The sequence below is a fragment of the Dermatophagoides pteronyssinus genome, unplaced genomic scaffold, assembly GCF_027571235.1.
Source record: "Dermatophagoides pteronyssinus isolate colony J.1.1.1.1 unplaced genomic scaffold, Derpt_VIB-CSIC_2022.12 sq0038, whole genome shotgun sequence".
NCBI lineage: Eukaryota > Metazoa > Arthropoda > Arachnida > Sarcoptiformes > Pyroglyphidae > Dermatophagoides > Dermatophagoides pteronyssinus.
In genome coordinates, this window is record NW_027461562.1 from 66,859 (window position 1) to 81,393 (window position 14,535).

At 28.0% G+C, this 14,535-nt stretch overlaps 6 protein-coding genes across 6 annotated transcripts; 4 read left to right on the plus strand and 2 right to left on the minus strand.

Moving 5' to 3' along the window:
• Positions 1–94: 94 nt before the first annotated feature.
• On the plus strand, positions 95–1,374 carry LOC113796885 (uncharacterized). Its single transcript, XM_027347178.2, has one exon. It carries the CDS (start codon positions 142–144, stop codon positions 1,261–1,263), a length of 1,122 nt encoding a protein of 373 aa, XP_027202979.2. The 5' UTR covers positions 95–141; the 3' UTR covers positions 1,264–1,374.
• A 271-nt stretch (positions 1,375–1,645) lies between these two features.
• LOC113796998 (uncharacterized) lies at positions 1,646–2,935 on the plus strand. Its single transcript, XM_027347305.2, has 2 exons — positions 1,646–2,232; positions 2,300–2,935. The coding sequence occupies exons 1-2, from the start codon at positions 1,700–1,702 to the stop codon at positions 2,823–2,825; spliced, it is 1,059 nt and encodes a 352-aa protein (XP_027203106.2). The 5' UTR covers positions 1,646–1,699; the 3' UTR covers positions 2,826–2,935.
• An 80-nt stretch (positions 2,936–3,015) lies between these two features.
• On the plus strand, positions 3,016–4,231 carry LOC142646019 (uncharacterized). The gene has a single exon (XM_075823839.1). The coding sequence runs from the start codon at positions 3,068–3,070 to the stop codon at positions 4,229–4,231; it is 1,164 nt and encodes a 387-aa protein (XP_075679954.1). The 5' UTR covers positions 3,016–3,067.
• A 3,969-nt stretch (positions 4,232–8,200) lies between these two features.
• Positions 8,201–9,892, minus strand: LOC113796811 (uncharacterized). Its single transcript, XM_027347101.2, has 2 exons — positions 8,985–9,892; positions 8,201–8,920 (listed from the first exon to the last, which is right to left on the minus strand). The coding sequence occupies exons 1-2, from the start codon at positions 9,721–9,723 to the stop codon at positions 8,727–8,729; spliced, it is 933 nt and encodes a 310-aa protein (XP_027202902.2). The 5' UTR covers positions 9,724–9,892; the 3' UTR covers positions 8,201–8,726.
• Positions 9,893–10,844: 952 nt separating this feature from the next.
• Positions 10,845–13,764, minus strand: LOC113796798 (stomatin-4-like). Its single transcript, XM_075823849.1, has 5 exons — positions 13,104–13,764; positions 11,840–12,099; positions 11,506–11,765; positions 11,199–11,427; positions 10,845–11,118 (listed from the first exon to the last, which is right to left on the minus strand). Exons 1-5 carry the CDS (start codon positions 13,345–13,347, stop codon positions 11,041–11,043), a joined length of 1,071 nt encoding a protein of 356 aa, XP_075679964.1. The 5' UTR covers positions 13,348–13,764; the 3' UTR covers positions 10,845–11,040.
• LOC113796828 (eukaryotic translation initiation factor 4E1-like) lies at positions 12,002–13,056 on the plus strand. The gene is made up of 2 exons (XM_027347119.2): positions 12,002–12,145; positions 12,221–13,056. The coding sequence occupies exons 1-2, from the start codon at positions 12,130–12,132 to the stop codon at positions 13,015–13,017; spliced, it is 813 nt and encodes a 270-aa protein (XP_027202920.2). The 5' UTR covers positions 12,002–12,129; the 3' UTR covers positions 13,018–13,056.
• Positions 13,765–14,535: the final 771 nt, after the last annotated feature.

A 14,535-nucleotide genomic window follows, 5' to 3' on the forward strand; every position in this document is an offset into this window, starting at 1 on the left:
AGAATTATAGAATTTTTATAACAACAACAATTACAAATTACAAATAAAATTACAAACAGCGAAATAATTTTTTTTTGGTTGTAAAAATCTTCAAAAAAAATTGTAATTTTGAATTTGTAATTTTTTTGTAATATTTTGAAAATGAAACAAATATTTCGTTTCGTAATCAACATTTCAATCATCCTGTTGTTTATTTTTACTGATAAAATTTCAAAATTATCCGTATTATCATCACCGGAATTATTTGAATTATTTCAATCGAAAATTGATACAAAAAATGAACCACTTAAACAATCAAAACATTCGATACAATCAAGATCAATACGAATGCCAATCTTCATTGAATCAACATATTTAATTGGTTTTCAATATGAAAATTTACTTACAGTATTAGAATTATATTATTATAATCATACTATTTATAATTGTGCAATATTTGATATGAAAGAACAGACAAGAAAAAAAGAATCCAAAATTTATATAAAAAAATTTGGCCATAATAAATCCTATTCAAAACATCATATTGATTATAATTTAATGTTATTAATTATACATTCATGTACATTATATGCATTAAAAAGATATACAAATAATATATTAATTAAAACGGATAATAGTAGCAAATTTTTCAATGATAATGATCTGAAAAAAGATGATAATAAATTTATGGATTTTATTGCACCGAAAACCAAATGGTGTGGTATTGATGATGTAGCAAAAAGTTATTGGGATCTTGGTAATCAACCATTGGTTGATATTTGTTGCAGGGAACATGATCATTGCCCTATACATATTAAATCAAAACAAACTAAACATGGTTTACATAATAATAATATGTTTATGGTATCATATTGTCAATGTGAACAATTTTTTTATGATTGTTTACATCGTCGAAAAGGTATACATTATGAAGATGTTATCAGAGAATTATATTTTTTACGTTTTGATGTTGATTGTATTGATACAATTGATTGTAATGCTAAATGGATTTTTGATAATGAAAAATGGAAATTATTAAATTTTGAAAAATTATTAAATGAACCATGTTCGGAAAAATTTCATATTGTTAGATTTAAAGATTATAGAAAAAATCGTACAACAATAACAGCAACAGCAATAACAACTGATCAAAATGATAATGATGTTGATAATATTGATTACAAGGATGATGAACATGATGATGATAATGAAATTAAACCAGATACATTTCGAAAACCTAATGATAATAATGTTACAAAACATAATGATAATCATAACCAATAACAAGAAGAAGAAGAAGAAGAAGAAGCAAGACTAAAAGAGATTCGGGATAAAAAATAGAATTTATAACAGAATAAAAATTTACAAAATAAAAAATTCTTATCTTTTGCTACATTTTTTTTTTTGCTACATTTTTGTTGCAATTTTGCTACATTTTTTTGCTACATTTTTTGTTGCAATTTTGCTACATTTTTTTTTTTGCTACATTCTTTTGTAACAAGGAAAACAGAATCAAAACTCGAAATATTCGAAATCGAAATTAACAAATTAATTCGATATTGTCGAACAACAACAGCAAAACAATTAACGTTTGTAAAAAAGCTAAAATTCAATTATTAAATTTCTAGATTTAAAAATGGTCGAAAATTTCTCCCTGGTTATTTGTATCCATTTTTTTTCTAAATTTGTTTCATTTTTGAAATCCAAGAAAAAAAATAAAATGAAAATCAAACATTTTTGTTTATTGTTTATCGTTTTTATCCTATTCACTTGTAAAATTTCAATGTTACCAACATCATTATCATCAATATTTGAATCAGCATCAAATTCTGAATCATCTGAATTTAATATCCAACCCAAATTACCGATAATGGATAGATCAATAAAGATGCCAATATTAGTTGAATCAACATATTTGGTTGGTTTTTTATTTGATAAAACATTAACCGTATTAGAATTATTTTATAATACACATAGTATATATGATTGTGCTATATTTGATTTAAGCATACCTGAACGTAAAAAACAATCAAAAATTTATATAAAAAAATATGGTAAAAATAAAACCTATTCAAAACATAAAATTGATTATAATCTAATGATATTAGTTATACATTCATGTACATTATATTCATTAAAAACATATTCAAGATTGTTACATATTAAAATGGATAATGGTAGTAAATATTTTAGTGAAAATGATATGAAAAAAGATGATAATTTTATTGATTTTATAGCACCGAAAACTAAATGGTAAAATCATTTTTTTTTACTTATAAATTGCTACATTTTTTTCCTGTCTATTTCAACCTGAACACAGGTGTGGTGTTGCCGATATAGCCGAAAATTATTGGGATCTTGGTAGTGAACCATTAGTTGATCTTTGTTGTAGAGAACATGATCATTGTCCATTAAATATTGAATCAAAAAAATCTAAACATGGCTTACATAATGGTGGTATGATAACAGTATCATTTTGTTTATGTGATCAATTTTTATATGATTGTTTACATAGACATAAAGGTTTACATTATGAAGATGTTATTCGAGAATTATATTTTTTACGTTTTAATATTGATTGTATTGAATCAATTGATTGTTATGCTGAATGGAAACGTGTTAATGGTAAATGGAAATTATTAAATTATGAAAAATTATTAAAAAAACCATGTATGAAAAAATTTCGTTTAACAACATTTACTGATTATCAGAATACATTATTAATTACAAAATATAATGATTATAATGAAACACTTAATGATGAACATGAAATGAATGAAACAAATGTTACAAAAGATGAAATTAATAACAACAACGGAACCAAAGAAGAAAAAGAAAAAGAATAAAAAAAGCGATTTGTAACAGGAAAAAATTACAAACTTTTAATTAACTTTTTTTTCAAAAAAAAAAAATTGTAGCAAAAAATTTTCTAATTAAATTCAAATTTTTGTAAAAACTTTTTTCTTCGAATTTAAAAATGTTTTTGAAAAATTTTTCTTGCGATTTTTGCCTTTTTTTACGTTTTATAATGAAACATTCATTCAACAACATTCTGATTCTATGGATCGTTTTTACCAATCAAATTTCAATGTACTTTTCACTTTGTAACCAAAAATGTTGTAACAAAAATCACAATAATAATAATGGTGATGATGATGATCAGGAATTGATATTTGAAATTTTTTGTAACAAAATTATCTGGGATTGTTGTGATGATGATAATCGAACAACAACAACAACAACAAGAATAACAACACCAACAACAACATATCTGGTTGGTTTTAAATCGGAAAATATATTTACCATTCTCGAATTACTATTTGTAAAACATGAAATAATTGATTGTATAATATTTGATTTAAAGAATTTCGATCGTCAAATACAGGCAAATGAATATCTTGAACAAAATTCTCATAAAAAACAATATTCATCGCATGAAATTGATTTCAATCTTATGTTACTTGTAACTGAATTCTGTTCGAGAATGGCTATAAAACAACAACAACAAAGACAAAAAAGACAAAAAAGACAAAAAAGACAATTAATAAAATGGAATCTGATTTCACCTGGTACAAATTGGTGTGGCCCTAATAATAAAGCCCAAAATTATTCGGATTTAGGCCAGGCAAAATTAATTGATATTTGTTGTCGTGAACATGATCATTGTCCAATTATAATTGAATCTAAAATGACTAAATATAATAATATTTATAATAATGATTTTTTTACATTATTATTATGTCAATGTGATGAATTTTTTTATGAATGTTTAAATCAATTACCATCATTATATTCATATTATGAATATCTGATTCGTAATTTATATTTTAAAAGACCATTAATGAAATGTATTGAAACGATTGATTGTGTTGCTGAATGGCAAATGTATAGACCAATTGTTATTGTATCAGCTAATAAACAATGGATATGGAAATTAGATAATTTTGAACAATTATTTAATAAACCTTGTAGGAAAGAATTTCGATTAATTACATTTGATGAATATCAATATAAAAAGAAATTATCATCGATTATCATTATTGATGGTGGTGGTAATCAAGTAAAACCAGTTCATAGTCATAATAAAATGAAACCAGGTAATAATAATGGATCCAGGGAAACGACCACCACTACGACAAAAAGTGACCATCGTGATGATGATCATCAGGACAAAAATCAATCCAATTCAAAGTGTTTATGTGTTTATATTTGGATATTCTTTTCAATTTTACAAATTTTTTTCATTCATTAAAATTTTAATGAGTGAATTCATCTATGTAATTCATATGAATTCTTAATGATAATTACTGAATAGATAGATGAATTCATCCACGGAATTCTGAATTTTTGTTGCTGTTATCGTTTTTCCTGTGATTGAAATGATTGCCAGTGTCAAGGTTATTTCCCGAAAATTTCAATGTTGTTGTTTTTTCCCTTTTCAAAATGAAAAAAAAAACATGCAAAAAAAATAAAAAACAAATTACATTCGAGAATAATGAATGGATTGTTGAATTTTTGAATAGAAAATTTTTTTTTTATGAATGTCAACGATTAGTTGTAGCTTTTTGTAGTTTCCAACAACGTTTGAAAGTCTATATGTAAAAAAAACCATTCAACCATGTCACAATCATGGATGTGAAATTTAATGAATTTTAATGATGATAATGTTCATCATCATCAAACAAAGTTTCAATCATCATTAATTAAGGTTGAATCATCAAATGATTGCACCCAAATAGACAAAATATTCAATTAAGTTCAAGATGTTAATGTTAAAGTTGAGTTTTGTTTTCAATTTCACTTTTTGCAAAGATTTCATTGAAATTTTTGAAATTTCAAAACAAAACTTTTCTTCATTACACACAGTGGTTGGTTGGTCAATCATCAATCTTTTTATGGTCATTTTTGTTTTTTTTTTTTGTTTCGTTTCAGACGTTATGTAAATTAGTCAAATTTGTTTGTTGAAATGTGGCCGAAAAAACTAAACACTGTTTTGGCCAACCACTAATGATGTTTGTGGTGGTCAACAAAACAACAAAATAAACATCCTCAACATTCTGGGGCAAAAAAAACAAGTGAAAGTTATGAATATTGTAAGCAAGGGAAACTTTCCGGAAAAAATATTTTTTCTAACAAGTACTTGATAAATTTTCCTAGAAATTTCCTAGGTGTTAATTTTTTTTTATCGAAAAACTAATTAGGAAAACTACTACTAATGATGATGATAATAATCAGAGAAACCATTTCAACTCAAATGGTCAATCAAATTTTACCTTTTTCGGTAATCAATTTTCAATTTGGGTTTTCTCTCCCCACACATTACCGGTGTGCGTTTGGTGTGAAAAATCAACGATAGTTTTTCAATCTAACACTTCCGTCTCTACTGCACGAACTGAAAAAAATTAATAAATTTTGAAAAATTTTGAAAAAAAAACACGAGGCGCACCTTTTCGTTTCGTTTCATTTTTCTTAATTAAATTTCTTAATTAATGATTTTTTCTAAGCGAAAACGAAAAAATCCTGTAAAAAAAGTTTCGTTTGATTTGATTCGATTCAAGTTTGATATCCCGAACGATGATGATTATTGTCATCAAACAACATGTATACCTGTTGGACACCTGTCAAATATCGTTGTTGATTTTCGGCGCGCCATTTTACACACACACACACAAACAAACAAACAAACGATGTGACCTTTACAAAATTGAAAAAAAAACTAATTTAACATCCAACGAACGAACGAACGAATGTTGTTTAAATCGAAAGAAAAAAGCATGCAAAGAGATAGAGAGAGAAAACCACATGAAAATAATTATGTGATGATGGTGGTGGCCCAAAAAACATCGCTGCTGTGTGTAACACTTGTGTTAACGGTCAATCGAAAGTAAATCAAAATGGAGAAAATGGAGAAAGTTTTTGATTGATTTGATTTGAAGAAAAAAAAATCAAGGTAACAATCGATCGATATGCATACTTTCCAAAAATCGATCAATCGGTCGATCGATAATGATCGAATTTTTTTTCAATTACGTAATGACAGGCAACACAGGTTCAATGTCAGGTTAACCCTGTGTGTTACGCCCAAAAAAAAGAAAAAGAAAAGAAAAAATCCAATCAAAAAAACATTAAACCGTTATGATATTGAAAAGAAGTAAACATTTTTTCTATTTTGACCACGATGGCCACCACGACGACCACCATCATGGACAATCATCATCATTAAGACTTTTTTTCAAAATCATGATTCGCACACAGGTTCAATGTCTATTTTTCTTTTATTCTAATGATGTGTTTCAAAAAGAAAACGAAAAGTACGAAAACTTCATTCCCACTATTTCCACTTCACCTGCCTCCAAACAAAACAAAACATCATATCATATCATATTCACCTGTATATGGTGTGAATGGTTTTTTCGTTTCTTCAACAATATTGACCACATCAGTTTGTTTTTTTTTGATTTGCGTTTGAAAGAAATCGTTCAAGGTTTCTCTCTCGTTATTTTATCAAACATCTTGGAACAACAACAACAAAGCAGAAGCAGAATGGATGAGGAATTTGGAAAATTGAAAAACAAAAACAAACAAAACAAATGTCTAATTATGGAAAATTGTTGTTGTTGTTGTTGATGGATTAACGCGTTCGCTACCGGAGATTTCGAAAAACACATAGAACTACAGCAAATAAACGACGCATATATGCGTCGCTGGTAGCGAACGCGTTAATGGAATTTTTCGATAATCAATTAATCAATCAATCGATCGATCGATCAAATATCCGAATTTCATTCGAATTTTCATTTTGGTCAAATGTTGATATTGAGCGGAATCGAGAGTCATGGCTATTTAAACACATCGAACGAAAGAAAGAAGGAAAAAGATTGTGTTTTTGTGGATCGTTTTTTTTTGTTTGACAAAAAAAAATGTTCATTAAAACAGCTAATTAATTTTGTTAATTAACCACAGATGATTACATTTATGGCACAAAGAGAACTTACCTTAATTTCCAAAAAAGTGAAAGTGAAAAAAAAGAGTTAAAGTTTCTTTTAATGATCAAAAAAAATTTTTGGAGCAATTTTAGTCGAAATAGACGAAAATTTTATTCGATTTTTTTGTTGTATTTCCTATGAATGAATGAAACATTTGGCCATGTTATGGATGACAGAACTGAACAACAAACAAACTTTGTTTTTGTCTTTTGCTTGCTTAAATTGATAATCATTATGCTTGAAACAAATCGAATCTGGATGTCGGATGGATCGGTGGAAACTTTTGTGTTAAACAAAACAAAACAAAAGATGATCGTGAAATGGTCAAAAGTTGAAAAAAATCAGCCAAAGCCAAAGCAAGCAAAAGATAATCGCATTAACACTTGATGGAAAGAAAAGAAGAAGATTATCTTTGATGATAAAGATGAGTTCATTGAATGAATGAAAATCGTTGCTGCTTAATGATGATGATGATAAACACTGGAGATTTTTTCAGAAAAAAAAGTTAATCTTTTTTTCAAGAACAAACAAACACTTGCTGAACACAAAGCGAAAAAGAAACTGTTCCAATTGGAACATCACCAACGAACAAACACGGACAAAACACGAAATGAAATTTGTTTACCGGTCAAAAATTTTTTTTCGGATAAAATTCAATAAATCAAACAAGCAAGCAAGTTAAAAGCAAACATTTTGTCCCTGTTTGATGTTTTCGCTGTCGTTGTCCAGTGTTTCAAGAAGAAACAAATCTTAAATGACCATATCATTGCCATCTGGACAACAACAACAACAATCTTGGTGAGAAAATGAAAAAGGAAAACTTCTTTCTCTCTTTTTCTTCCACCAAAGATTCTTTTGAATTCACCATTTGGAATGTTTTTGCTTTTCAAGTGTAAATCAATCATCTTTTTCTCTCTCTTTTGTTTTTCGTCAATTTCGAAACACGTTGTATGATTAGATTTTTGCGCCACGATCATCATCAACATTTTGTAACTGTATTTACAAAAAAAAAAAAAAAAAAAACAAAAAAAAAATCTGATGTCGAAAACTTCTTCAAAGATATACCTCGACCACCACCACCACCAAACACTGTTTATCATCACCTGAACGCCATACACTTGATGTTTTTTTCTCTTTAGTTTCCCAGAGAAAAAACTAAAAATCCAGAATGGATATGCAGAGAGAAATTCAAAAGAAGAAGAGAAAATGAATTGAACGAATGTTGAAACAAACTGTTGAATTGTTGAAATTTTTGTAATTTTTTATTAGATCAGATTTGAGGAGAAAATGTTGTTGTTTGTTGACAAAAGTTTGTTTGTTTGAAAGGTAATATTAGTAACAATTATGTTTGTGCGTGTGTGTGTATGTTTTGTAAATTGTTGAATATTACAAATTACGTTACAAAAAAAAAAAAAAAAAAATATTACAAAAAAAGGGTTATCAATATGTTGATGATGATGATGAACAATAATAATAATAAATCCTATCAGATTGAGCAAAAGTTTTTTTCGTTTCGTTTTGTTGTTGTTTACATCATTATGAAATAGTAGCGATAAGTTTGATTACGATATGTGTGTGAAAAATGAAACAAAAACAAAAAATGAAATGGAATAATAGAAACAGAAACATGAACAGAAAAAAGTGTGTGTGTCGGATATGGATTTTTGAACAAAAAAAAAGGCATCCAGGAATAAAAAATCAATCAAATATATCACTGATCATCCATCGGCTTCGTTAGTTTGTTTGTTTGTTTTCAACGATTCATGAACAACTACCACGAATAAAATTATTAACTTCATCATTAATATCAATATCATTATCCAATAGATTACATTCATGACGATCATCATTATCAATAATATTCATTGGTATTATTATTAATTCTTTATCTTTGGATAATGATTCAAAAAATGATGTTTCAGATAATGACCAGAATTCAGATTTTGGTGATACATCTAATTGAGAAAAAAGTTATTGAAAAGTTTTTCTGATTTCTGATTTTTCAAATAAATATTTTACCTGCTAATGCAGCTTTAAATGAACGTGCTGGATATTGTTTAAAACGATCATCCAATTTATAAATTTCATTTGTTAATATTGGTGTAACCATACCATAATCAATAAAAAAACATTGACTTGTTGATTGATCCGAATGATTTACCACTTGTATTCGTGCCCAACGTTTTTCCGATTGTTCTAAAGTTGATGGAATTTTCGCTACACCATAACGATTATTTTCAATCGATGTTGAATATAATTCAATTAAATTTATACGATTTTTATCATTATTATAAAAATGATTTAACGATTCTTCAAATTCCATAAACGATACAATAATATCCGGATTATTTTTTATCAGATAAAAATTACAAGGTGTATTGATTTCACCAATAATTACATCATCGCCTGCATCAACTTTTGCATCGGGTATACGTAAATTATCATTTATATTTAAATTATCCAACGGATTATTATTATTATCAGCATTATTTGAATGATTAGGATTATCAGATGATCCATATAGATTATTAATAATTTTATCAGTATCCAATGATTGTGATCGACCATAATATAATGTTGTTGAACCTTTAAAGCGATTATCGTTATTATTATTACCATCATTATGATCATTATTATTATTAACATCGGCCATTTGTATATCATTTTGATTCATCATAGCAAATTTTTCCGATAAATTACGTATAACATTGAAAACTTCATCCGAACGCATACGTTGATAATAAATTTCCATGTCCATTGTTTCAAATCGCAAAGAAAACTTAACCAAAAAACAAAAAAAACAAGAAGAAAAAACGAAACAAAACAAGAAAAAAACCAAAGAATGTCACAGGTTAAACACACACGCAATCGAACACACAACAAAAAAAATAACATTCGAATGACGGAAATCGAATTTTTATAACCAGCCAGCAGCAATGAGCGAGTTGAGTGAGTTGACTCACACAGTGAAAAAAAGTGAGTAAAATTTGGTGGCGCCAGTTGTCGCTTTTGGATAAAATTTCCATTCATAAACATGATTATGTCGAATTCGAGTTCGATTTCGAATTTATTCGGCTTTTTTTTGTCGTTGATAAACGCGTGTTTTTTACATGCGTTTTCGTTTTTGATTTCGTTTTTTACATTTAGTCATCATAACCTGATGAATCTACAAGAGATGATCTTCAGCACTGCAAACAATTTTCAACCTTGATTCATGGATGTGTAATATGTGACGAAGTTATCTTTAGAACTTTAATTCTCCGAGTGGATTTTATGATGGAAAAAAGTTATCGACTATTGAAAATAACTGATTATATCGATGAAATCAATAAACGGTATTCTGGGAAAATGTGAATTATCCCGTTTAGAATACTTACATCTGAATTCAATTGCTCCACCAGAGTATTTATTTACATTCGCAATTGATCGGTTCTGTTAAAATTTATCGATAAATATGCTTGGCTTGGAAAAATAAAAGGAATTACCGCACAGATACCGAGATATCAATTCAAGTTTGAAAAACGCAATAATCCCAAGTCCCTCTGTATTATCTAAAAATGCCTTATTCATGTCCATTGAAACTCAGAAAAATGGTTATCGATCATAATATCGAATTTGAGCAAATCAACGATTGATATTCAAATGGAAGAGAAGAAACGTTTGTGATTGATTTCATTAAAGATTTCACCTATAAATACCCTATCAATATTATATACCGCAATCATATATGAATATAGATTCAAACAATACATTTTTACGACTATTGTCGAATATTTTGTACCATAGTTTACCTGCATTTAAAAAAAAAAATCATATCATTTTTGTAAATGATTTTTAATACTTTTTTTTTGTTATAAAAGTTTTTTTTTTATTAAATAAACAATTTTAAAGAAAAAACCCAGTCGTATTTTTTACAAATTTTCTGCCTGAGAAATTTTCTTTTTCGTTTTTTTTTTGTTGTTGTTTTCGAAAACAAAAGTCTATTATTTTATGAAAATCTAATATTGCTGTAGTGTGAAACCCCCCACCCCCCTATAAAAGATATTTTGCGATGTGGATTAACGATAGAGGTCGGTCATGTTGGATCGATTTTAGCCGGTTGTTGTTGTTGATGATTATGATGAATAAATCCATGAAAAAATTCCATAGGAATCTACAAAAAAAAATCAGAAATCGGAAAATTTCCAGAAACATTCTTTTTGTTGTTGTTGAACAAATAAGAAAAAATTTTACCGGAAAAATTATTGTAGAATTTTTTTCACCAGCAATTGAATTTAATGTTTGTAAATAACGTAATTGTAATGCAGCCGGACTATCCATCATAATATCGGCTGCTTGTTTTAATGATTTGGATGCACGTTGTTCACCTTCAGCGGCAATAACTTTAGCACGTGCTTCACGTGCTGCTTCAGCTTCAGCTGCCATTGCACGTTGTAATTGTACTGGTAACCGGACATCTTTACTGTTTATATTTTCAACGATGGCAAAAAATCAACGATTATTGATGGTGAGCGGAAGATAAACGGTTTCAAAAACTTACATCTCAACACGTTCAACTTTAACACCCCATGGATCGGTTGCTTCATCCAATGAACTTTGCATAACATGCGATATTGATTCACGTTCGCTTAGAATTTGCGATAGATCTTTAGTACCCAGAACATTTCTCAATGTAGTTGCAGCCAACAAACGAGTTGATCGGCCATAATCTTCAACATTCGAAACAGCAACTGTTGCATTACTAATACGAAAATAAACCACTGCATCAACGGAAACTGTTACCGAATCACGTGATAAAATCTATTCGTATGATTTGAATGGGAAAAAAAAGGTTCGGTTATTCTTCACCAAACTTTGATCATTGATCAACTTACTTCTTGTGGTGGTACATCAAACGATACAGTACGAAGATCAACTTTACGATAAGAATCAATACAAGGAATGATTAGAAATATACCTGGTCCTTTTGAACCACCTTTAGTTAAACGTCCTAAACGAAATATAACAGCACGTTCATATTCTTGTACAACTTTTATACAGAAAAATAATGAAAATGGTAATGTTATTGTAATCAATATTATTGATATGATTGTCAATATGAATGCACATAATCCTGGATTGGCGCCAATAGTTCCTGTGTTAAATTAAATCAAATTAGAACAAAATGAAAAGTAAAAAAAGTAAGAATGTTTTTCTGTGTTAAAGTTCGCTTTAATTAAATTTTCTTTCGTTCGTTTTTTGTCCAATATTTAAAGGTTGGTCGTTGATTTCGTGGAAATTTGTTGTTTCCAAACGAAAAAATATTTTTTTTAAAATCCAAAAAATTCGGAAAATGGAACTAAAAAATTTAGCCAATCATTTAGCTGAATCATCAGAAAATAATGATAGAAAAAATGAACAACAACAACAACAACAACAACTGAATCAACAACAACAAAATCATCAACAACAACAACAACAACGTTTGATGACAATTAAACCAACAACAACAACAACAATATCATCATTATCATTACATCCATTAGAAAATTGTTGGGTATTTTGGCATTATCGTCGTGCTAGAAGACGTTCAACAAAAAAATGGATGGATTGTCAACGAACATTAGTTGAAATCGATACAATAGAATCATTTTGGATGTTTTTTGCTAAACAACGTTCACCATCAATGGTACGTATTAATCAAGATTATGCATTATTTCGTAAAGGTATAAAACCAATGTGGGAAGATCCGGCTAATATGAATGGTGGACAATGGATATTTATTTTACAAAAATCACAAGATAATTATGATCAAATTATTAATGAATTATGGTATAAAATAATAATGGCTATGTTAGGTTCAATATTTCATAAAGATATTATTGAACAAATATGTGGTATTGTATTTTCAATGCGTATATCATGTTTTACAAAAATTTCTATTTGGGTTACTGATTATCGTGCTATTAAACAAATATTAATACTTGGTCATGAATTAAAACGTTTAACAAAATTTAATGATTGTATTTTATTTCGTCGGAATGATAATATGCAAACGAAATTTATTTTATAAAAAATAAAAAACGTGAAATAAAAATATTTTTATAAGAAAGTTTTCGGGAAATAAAATTCCCAGAAAGTTTTTCATGATTTTTTTACCTGATATGGCTGAATTGACATTTGCTTTCCATTGTTGTTTACGATGATTACCGGCAGCGGATGATGATGATGGTTGTTGTGGAACATTGATTATAGTCGATGATGATGATGGTCGCTGTTGTTCGACAATGTTGACCATTTTTTCATTTTTCATTGCGAATAGTGTTGGTGGTGGTGGTTCTAATTTTGGTAATGGTCGTTTGAGTATTTCATTTGAATAATCACGATATAAATCTGAAGACATTTTTCTTTCCGAATGTGATAATGCAAACAACAACAACCAAAAAACATTATGACAAAAATCGAAAATAATCTGAAGTGTGTGGTGCGTAGGTGTTGAATGAAATACACGAGATTGTTTTTGGTTGCAAAAACAAATCAAACGTTTATTGATTGTTGATCGATATTCTGATTGAGAATTTCTCTTTTTTCCTGTCTCGTCTCTCGGAAGAATTGTTTTTGTTTGCTGTTTGTTTTGATTTAGATTTTGATTTGCAATCAAAAACACAAATCAAAACAACGACATCAAATTGAAATCAATAACAGAAAACAAACAAACAGACATTCAAACATCGACAATGATTATAGTGATGAAAAGAATATGCAAAAACATTGATTTGACCGACTTTCAGCCGAATGGATGAATGGAATATGGATGATAATAATTCTAATTAGAAGAAAAAAGATTTCTTAATGAAGTAAAGAAAAAAAAATGAAAAATTATTAGGAAAAAAAACGACTAATTACATCAATATTCTAGAGAAAGAAAGAGAAGATATTCATAACAACAATCATATAGAAAGAAAGGAATTGGTGGATATAAATATCAAACAACCAAGCCAGATCATCACGATGATCATTTTCATCTTCACACCATAAATTTTCCATGGCTTGTTTGATACAAAAAAACCTAATATTAGACTGAAAAATAACGATGATGAAGAAGAAGAAACTGAAGAATAGATTCCTTCAGTTTTTGTTTTTCTTCTTCTTTAACACTTCTGTAGTTTGGATGTTTTGTTTTGATTTCAATGTTGATGATGATATTCAAAAAATAGCATAAAATATGTAAAAATGACAATATGAAAAAATTATTATTTTTTCATTTTTGTCGGCTGAATGGCAATAATGGTAATGTTGCTGATAGAAAAAACTAGAACATTCAGATTTTCATCTGCTGGTGTGTTAGCGGGAGGCGAAATCAAGAATCAAGAAGAAGAAGAAGAATCGTTATGGATTAAATTTAGAAATGAAAATTGAAAATTTAACCTTTGTGATTCGAGATTTGCGATGATCCATCATCATTATTATGAATTTTCTTTTCGTTTGTTGTTTCTTTCAATAACAATGATAGATTGTCAAGAAGAGAAGAGAATTTTTAATGATAAAAAAAAACGTTTAAAGAATCAAAGAATTGATATTATGTTTATAC